Raw genomic sequence first — 7,729 nt, forward strand, 5'->3', positions numbered from 1 at the left:
CACAAAACTTCATTCATGGAAGATAACAGACTTAAACCACACCGTAATTTATCTCCCACAGCCAGTACGATGGAGGATGTCACACAGGACTGTTCCCCAGTCCCCTGTGAGAGGACCTGGTGCAGTGACTCGATGGAAGCCTGTGTGGGAGGTGGGCCCTGCCTGTGTGCATCCCTGAGAGTGTCCATGATTACGCCCCTATTGAGACTTGGCAACCTGTGGAACATTTCTTGTTTAATATTAAGTGGTGACGTGACATTTGGGAGCGTGTTAGCACGTAATAAAAATCGCCGTCATGATTTTTTCTTCCTGCAGGCAGCACCTGCCACCAGCATGTGGATTATTTATGAGTGTGTTGTCTGGCCTTGGCGAGAAGACCCGTGCATTGCATCTCAGTGTCTTTAGAGTGCTCTCCCTGTGGAATTCCACTGATAGTCACGTACACGGAATTAGCCAGTGGACAACAGTCATCCTCTGCAGCCAGTGACTCCAGCACTGCCCCAATGGTCCATGAATTAAGTGACCACAGTGGCACGGCTGGATGACTCGCATCTCCTAACTTCATGTACTTTCACCCACCAATGCATGCTGAGGCCCTCCCTCTGCCTAATCAAAGTCTGTGAGCAAAATATACCAGCGGTGACCCCAACAGGGCTCCTTAACTGAGGCACAGATCATGTGATATCAAATTCACTGAGACTTTTGACTCTGGGAGGTACACCGACTCACCTTGACTGGATCCAGCCCGGGTGTGTGTCTTTCTAAATCCAAGGCCTCACTCAGGACCACTAGCTGTGTGATTACCGTGCATGCAATTCAATTATTGGTGTCAGCCTGATATTTCCTGGGGCCAAGGGCTCCACCTCACAGTAAAAGACACTCAATATGGGGTTCACTGGCAGGAGCTGGCCTGACTGAGAGGTTCACCTGCATCAGTAATTTGGTATGGCAGGTATGTGGCCACCACTTCCAGTGCAATGGGGCTTCCTGCATGAATGTGCACAGTTCCCTGCACTGTGGGGAAGGGATGCAATCTAACAGGATGCAGATGTTACCTGAATCTGTGGACCTTTCATGGGAAGGAACAGGAGCAGGAGTGGGCATAGCACTAGCCCCTCACTTTACCTGGCATCACTCCCAGGGGCCCATCTCAGGAACACGTGGTGCTGCCCAACACATATAGGCTTCTCATGCAGTAGGTTAGCAGGGCAGGAAACAGTCACCGTCTTTGCAAGGGCAGTGACTTTAGGATTAGGTGTGGCTATGTTTACACAGTGAGTAAGGGAGGAATATATTTGGATTCCAGTAATTCCACTGGAGTATTCTTTGGAACTCCCAGGTCTTGACAACATGTACACAGATGCAAGTTAAATGCATAATTGACTCGATGACAATTAAACACATTAGGATATGACCTCTGCCGTTGCAATATTGGAATCCCCACATGCTCAGTGCAATGAGCGTGCACCAGGCTATCAGAGACAAAACTACAATGGCCCCTACTTCTGTCTATCGCCACCTCATTCCCAAATTATAAGGAGCTGCCATCATCCGTCTTTTCTAAACAGATTCCGAATCTTATTTCAAAATATATGTCACTTCTGCATGTCTACGTGAGCTTTTCCTCACCTGACCCACATCAACTTCATAGCACATCACACCACTATCACGAGATTCTGGGGAGGCAGAGACATGACATCACCCCATGGCATTTGCTCCCACACATAAATGCCACACTCCCGTAGTCTGGAGACGCTGGAATGTGTGTGCAGTGGGGGAGAGTCCATGGTGGATGCTCCCATCTTCCCCACGTAGTGAGCGTGAGGATCTGAGGACAAAATATACACCTGGAGAAAGAGACCAGCAGTTGCAGGTCTTGTAAGGTGGATTTAGTGTAAACACTGATACTGGTGCTGTCCCCCTACTATGCTGACTTTCTGATCTTAAGAAAAAGAACTGAAATATTCACACCATCCTCTCTGTCACTGAACATTGAAGATGCCCAGAATCCATGAGAGAGCAGCTGGAGCTGCTGGAGAGGTCTGTACGTTTCCACAGCAGGGACCAGTTTGCACGTGATCTGCATCTAGACATGGATGGAAAGACATACAGAATATACAATGTGTGGCCTGCGAGTGTTTCCTCCCATCTGTAGGTTTTCTGTTTGCTCTCCTGACAGTGTCCTTGGCTTTGCAGAAGCTTCTTAATTTGATCAGGTCCCATTTACTTATTTTTGTTGTTGCTGTGATTGCCTTCGGGGTCTGGGGGATGGACAGGCTTGTAGCTCTGACTTGGGCGGGGCAAATGCAATGTATGTAACCTAAAGAATTGTACCCCTGTAATATTCGGAAATAAAAAAATATGTGTAAAAAATTAAATAAAAAATAAAGAAAATTATACGATTTGCATAACAGGAAACAAACATAGGTGAGTTTTTTGTACTGTTACATGTAAAGATTTTGTTTTATTTTAATTGGCAAGCAATGCATACGTTTAATCTCATAACATGTGTTTTCATGTATGTATACCTTATATATTGATCAAATTAAGAAAACCAGCATATTCCTGATCCAAAATATTTATCAATGTTATCATTTCTTTTTTTATTTCACAATATTATGGGTGCACCAACATTTTGGTTACATATAATGGCTTTTCCAAGCCCAAGGCAGGGCTACAGGAGTGCCCCTCCCCCACACAGCTCACTCCCCATCCATCCTAGTTGTTGAGTGCAGTAAGAAGTCAGAGTGTCTTAGCTGATGTCTGCCCGCTGACATCTTAAGGCCCATCCTTCATCTTCTCTGTTTGCCCCATTCATGGGAATTCTAGGGAGGAATCACAGGTGCTTTCTCTAGAGACGGCTGTCGGAGGCCCAGACCCCACCAGACCCCTCCTGGGAGTCACAGACTCCTCCCTGCCCATCAGGGAACTGTTGTGAAAACCTGAGCCAGTCTCCCCTCCTGCCCTACAAAGCCACTTGGGACTCTCTTGAGAGGACTGCCCTGCTCTGCAGACACCTCAGTAATGCAGGGAGTCACCCTTCCCATGTTCATTTAGTGTGTGAGTGTATGTGTGTGTGTGTGTGGGTGCATGTGTGTGTGTGTGAAACACCATCAGAGTCAACATCTACGCTAAATGTTGGTGGGGTCCCTCTGTCCTTGAATTGTGTCAGATAGAATCGATGTTGTGAGCCTGGTGCTGGGACAGTGTCCACCACGGAGTCTTCCTTCTGTTGCTTAGGATACTGACTCCCTCTGCCCCTGACGCCCTGCAGACACTTTATCCTGCTTGCTGGATTGAAGGAACGTTCACTTCCGTGTGCTCTGCTGCATTGTGTTGTCTGAGACAAAATCTGTTATCGATTTTCAGACTTATTCAGAAATGCTGATAATTTATATACATTTGGGGAGAGGACAAAGTGACTGGAAGCCACTGTCTGCCTTCTGTGCAAGGGAGAATATTTTCTCTCATGACCACAAACATAGTTAACTCAGAGACTTCAGAGGGAAGCACAGAATCGTGGATTCAGAGAAGTTTCCCAGAGCAAACCGTTTTATGGAGAGGAAGCCACGACCCTAAGAGGAAACCAGCCCTTACCCTCCACCTGCACCTGTCCTGGGCTCACTCTGCTCCTTGTGTCCCGCCTGCCCCCTGGTGGCCACGCGCCCCCGCAGGAGGTTTGTGTCTGGGCTCACACTGATGTCCCCTCACTGTGTCTCTCGCACAATAGTACACGGCTGTGTCCTCGGCTCTCAGACTGTTCATTTGCAGAGACAGCGTGTTCTTGCTGTTGTCTCTGGAGATGGTGAATCGGCCCTTCACGGCGTCTGCATAGTATGTGCTACCACCAGCACTATTAATGTATGAGACCCACTCCAGCCCCTTCCCTGGAGCCTGGCGGACCCAGTGCATCCAGTAGCTGCTGAAGCTGAATCCAGACGCTGCACAGGAGAGTGTCAGGGACCCCCCAGGCTGGACCAAGCCTCCACCAGACTCCACCAGCTGCACCTCACACTGGACACCTGCAAACACAGACACATCCTGGTCAGAAACTGCCACAAACACCCCTGTTTCTCTCACTCACATCCACTCACACACCCAATATCTCTAGTTCTCCATGAATTACCTTGTAACAGAGCAACAAGGAAAACCCAGCTCAGCCCAGACTCCATGGTGAGTCTCTGTGTTGAGTCCTGATCACCGAATGGGGACACCTGGGAATGCCGGGGCTGGGGCTCCTCTCCCAGAGCTGCAGGGTGAGGGCTGGGCTGGTTTTCATGGGCAGAGGGAGGGCCCTATTTGCATGTCCCCTGCTATATAGCAAGTGCTGGGGTGGGACACCTCAGGGAGGGCAAGACCAGAGAAAAACTGCATAACTGTACTGTGATAAATAGTTAATTCCTGTTCACCTATCTATTTACAGACACATATAAACCCTGTGCTGTATCTGTGAAGTTTGCGTGTATTTTGCAGATGTAAAAGTAACCCGAGACACATCTAGAAGTTGTGTGATATGTCCAGAAACACAACTCTGTGAATAATTCATGTCAGTGTCTGGGCCATGATGCTATCATTGGAATCCACTGCAGGCCAAAGCTGGAATACCTAGAGTGGTTTCTAGAACACCGATTCTATGATGAGAACATAAAGTAAATTTCTTGTCTGGTTTTTTTTTCTTAAAAATATATAAAAAACGTGGCACACAGGATTAATGCAAATAAATGAACCTAATGTTTCACTTATTATTATCTATTTGTCCATCACTCCTTCCCTACCAAATCATCTATTAGTTGTTCCTATTAACTTAAATGAGGCACAGTTGATACACAGTGGCCTTAACATAGTTAAAGTTTGCAAGTGAAAGATGCTGAGGGCACCACCACCCTGTCTGTGATATTGAGGAAATCAATTTCCCTCGATGTTTTCACTTGTCCTTCGAAAATTCCTCCTACTTTCCCCTTCCCTCTCCCTCCCTTTACCCAGGCAACTGCTAATGTAGCTCATGGTGCTTTAGATCAATTTGCACTTTCTAGAATTTATAATAGTGGAATCAGGTAGCAGGTGCCTTTTTGCTTATTTTACTCACAGCACATCCTCTGGGTGCAGCCACGCTGCAGTGTGCGTGAGACAGTCATTGTGGTTAATGATGGAGTGTTCTAATGGGCCATTTACAAAAAATACATCTTTATTAAGCTACTGATTGAAGTTGGAATTGTTTCCAAAACCTTCCTATTATGGACAAAGCTTCTCTTCACCTGGGAGCAGTAGACAGCTGAGAAAAAGCTCTCCTTCTCACAGCCATAGCAACATCATCGTCATGTATAACGCACGACTGCTGAAGCTGTAGATTAGCACATTTTATTTAATATTTCAGATAATGGAAGTTATGTGACCAACAGCAAACCTGAAACTGGCAGAGGGCCCTGGCTGGGTGCTGAGGGAGATCCGCTGTGCAATGGGTTTAGACGGGATGTTCCCCACTCGAGTTTGCATCTGTCCTGCCCTGCCCCGCAGCGGAGACTCCCAGGTTCATAGCCCAGCACCACTGGGGCAGCAGGGGCTGAACTAAACCTCCTGGGAGGGGCAGGAAAAGGTCCCAATAATCCCCCCGACCTCCCCATACACTCTGGTCAAGGTGCCCGCAGGACTCTGATTGGGGCTCCATCTCACCCCCCTTCTCTGTGACCCTGCAGAGGAGGTTGTCAGAATCTAAATGGAGTCACATATGGGAAAAAAGCCAAACAACCTATAGAATGCAGCCTGGAAAGACTGTGAAGTGAGGAGTTCACGCATAAATGCCACAGAACAAGAACTATCACTCTTCTTCACCAACTGGCACTTTGCACATGAGTGTGATCAGAGCCTGGGCATCACCCAGTTGGGGGTGAGGACAGTTGTTCCAGCCCTCCGACCACCCTCACCTTGCTGATTTGCCAGACCATCACCCATGGCATTCAGGGCAAGTTGCTGAAGTCAGTTTGACTCCTGCATTTCCACATTCCTGCAGACAACGATGAACAGGGAATATGTGCTGAGGGTTTCTGAACGTCGACAGACCATTGCTCCAACCAGTATCTCGTGGTTCTGCTTTATACATTTCTGTCGACCCACCACTGTCCTCTTCAGCCACCTCTTTCCTTAGTAACCATGTAAATTCGCCCACCATGCTGGGATGAGTCCCTTCCTTCTCTCCTGCGTCTGTTCCATTCTCCTTTGTATCCACCTCCCGTCCTCAGTATCTCTGAGGCCCAAAGGGAACTCTGAGTGGGGAGAGAAACCTATACAGCTTCTAAGGTGTTTCCTGACCTTGCACAGTGGGGGCAACTGGAGTGCAGAACCAAAAGGGCCTCCCTGTGTCCCAGCCGTCTCCCGTGGCCTGGGCAAGGTGCATAACACGTGATCACGACCCGAACTCCATAAAGCCACGTCAGCAGGACTTGGGTGTGTGGAATCAGTTCTCCATCTGGGGAGTCCGCTTCACTCTTCAAAGGAAGTGACTTACCTTACAGGGTCAGCAGTCTGTTACCTCCTGTACCGGGTCAGTTATCCCACCAGGAACAACGTGCCGTGTGTCGGGATCACCTGCACCCATCCGTGATTGCCCTATTGTACGATGTTGGTCCACAGTGCACATGATGCCTCCTCAGTCATGTGGGCACAAAGCCAAGGAGACTCTGCCCTGCTCATCAGCTCATAGTCCCTTAGTCAATATTGCTTGGTAACCTGGTGAGGTCAATTAATGACATAAATCACGTCACAAAATCTTGCGACTCTTCCATGCACTCTCTGGATTAAGAACTTTAATGTTTTCCCTCCCCTGCTCTGCACATGGACAACCTTTGTTGACACCGTGGGCCAGAGCAGTTTTCTCCAGGACAATTGTTCATCATGATGGTGGATCTGACCCTTGTAGCCTCGGCTCAGTGTGCACAGGGCAGGATGGACAGCAACTATTTTGCTTTCATTTCAGTTATTATTAGTACATATGCAGATTGTATATTTAGACTAATTCTGATTATCTCTACATTGTCTTAGTGTTTGGGAAATGAACTCCTACAGTGTTGATCTACCATTCATACATCCATTGATAGCTTTTACCTCCACAACTTATTGGAGCCCACATCCTGCCTCACACCAGGTGACTCTGTGAGCATCCAGGCATCAGAGTTTCAACCCCCTCAGCATGGTATCCTTCGCTTTGCTAAGCGATGCTTCAGCTGTATGTCAACCAGTCAGGGTTCTTCTGGAAAGTCCACTTCTGGTGTAGTTATATTGAGTCTTCCAAGATCACCCTCATCCTCTATGACCAATATAAATACAAGTCTTAGAATAATATATTATATTCTTGGTCAGTTTATTACAGAAAATGATATGAATTAAAATCAGCAGAGGCACAGGTGTTAACTCCCTGGGAAAGCAGGTGCAGGGCCCAGGTGTGCTCTCCCTGTTTAGTCTCCTGTCCACCCTGAATTTTCCCAGCAGTGATGTGTGATGACAATTGTGAGGGGTAGTCCTGAGGGACGCTCACTTGGGCCTTGGTGGCCAGCACTGCTCACTGGGGTCAGTCCCGGGTGTCGCAGCACCTGCACAACTGACCTCCACCGCTCAGACAGCAGCCACCGGGGCATGAATGGGTATTTGCCATGACCATTGTGTGATCAAGTACTACAGTGTATTCATCCCCCACACAAATATAAAAACAAGATAAATGATGATAACAATAATATGA

At 47.8% G+C, this 7,729-nt stretch overlaps 1 protein-coding gene across 1 annotated transcript in view; it reads right to left on the reverse strand.

The window, feature by feature from the left end:
• LOC105825941 (Ig heavy chain Mem5-like) overlaps positions 1 to 4,245 on the reverse strand; it is a 27,684-nt gene extending 23,439 nt beyond the window's left edge. The window contains exon 1 of the mRNA XM_012663850.1: positions 4,127 to 4,245. Coding sequence (XP_012519304.1) covers positions 4,127 to 4,172 — 46 coding nt within the window. The 5' untranslated portion in view covers positions 4,173 to 4,245. The remainder of the gene's footprint in view (positions 1 to 4,126) is intronic.
• Positions 4,246 to 7,729: the final 3,484 nt, after the last annotated feature.

This window comes from Propithecus coquereli, unplaced genomic scaffold (genome assembly GCF_000956105.1).
Source record: "Propithecus coquereli isolate 6110/MARCELLA unplaced genomic scaffold, Pcoq_1.0 Scaffold836, whole genome shotgun sequence".
Classification (NCBI taxonomy): domain Eukaryota; kingdom Metazoa; phylum Chordata; class Mammalia; order Primates; family Indriidae; genus Propithecus; species Propithecus coquereli.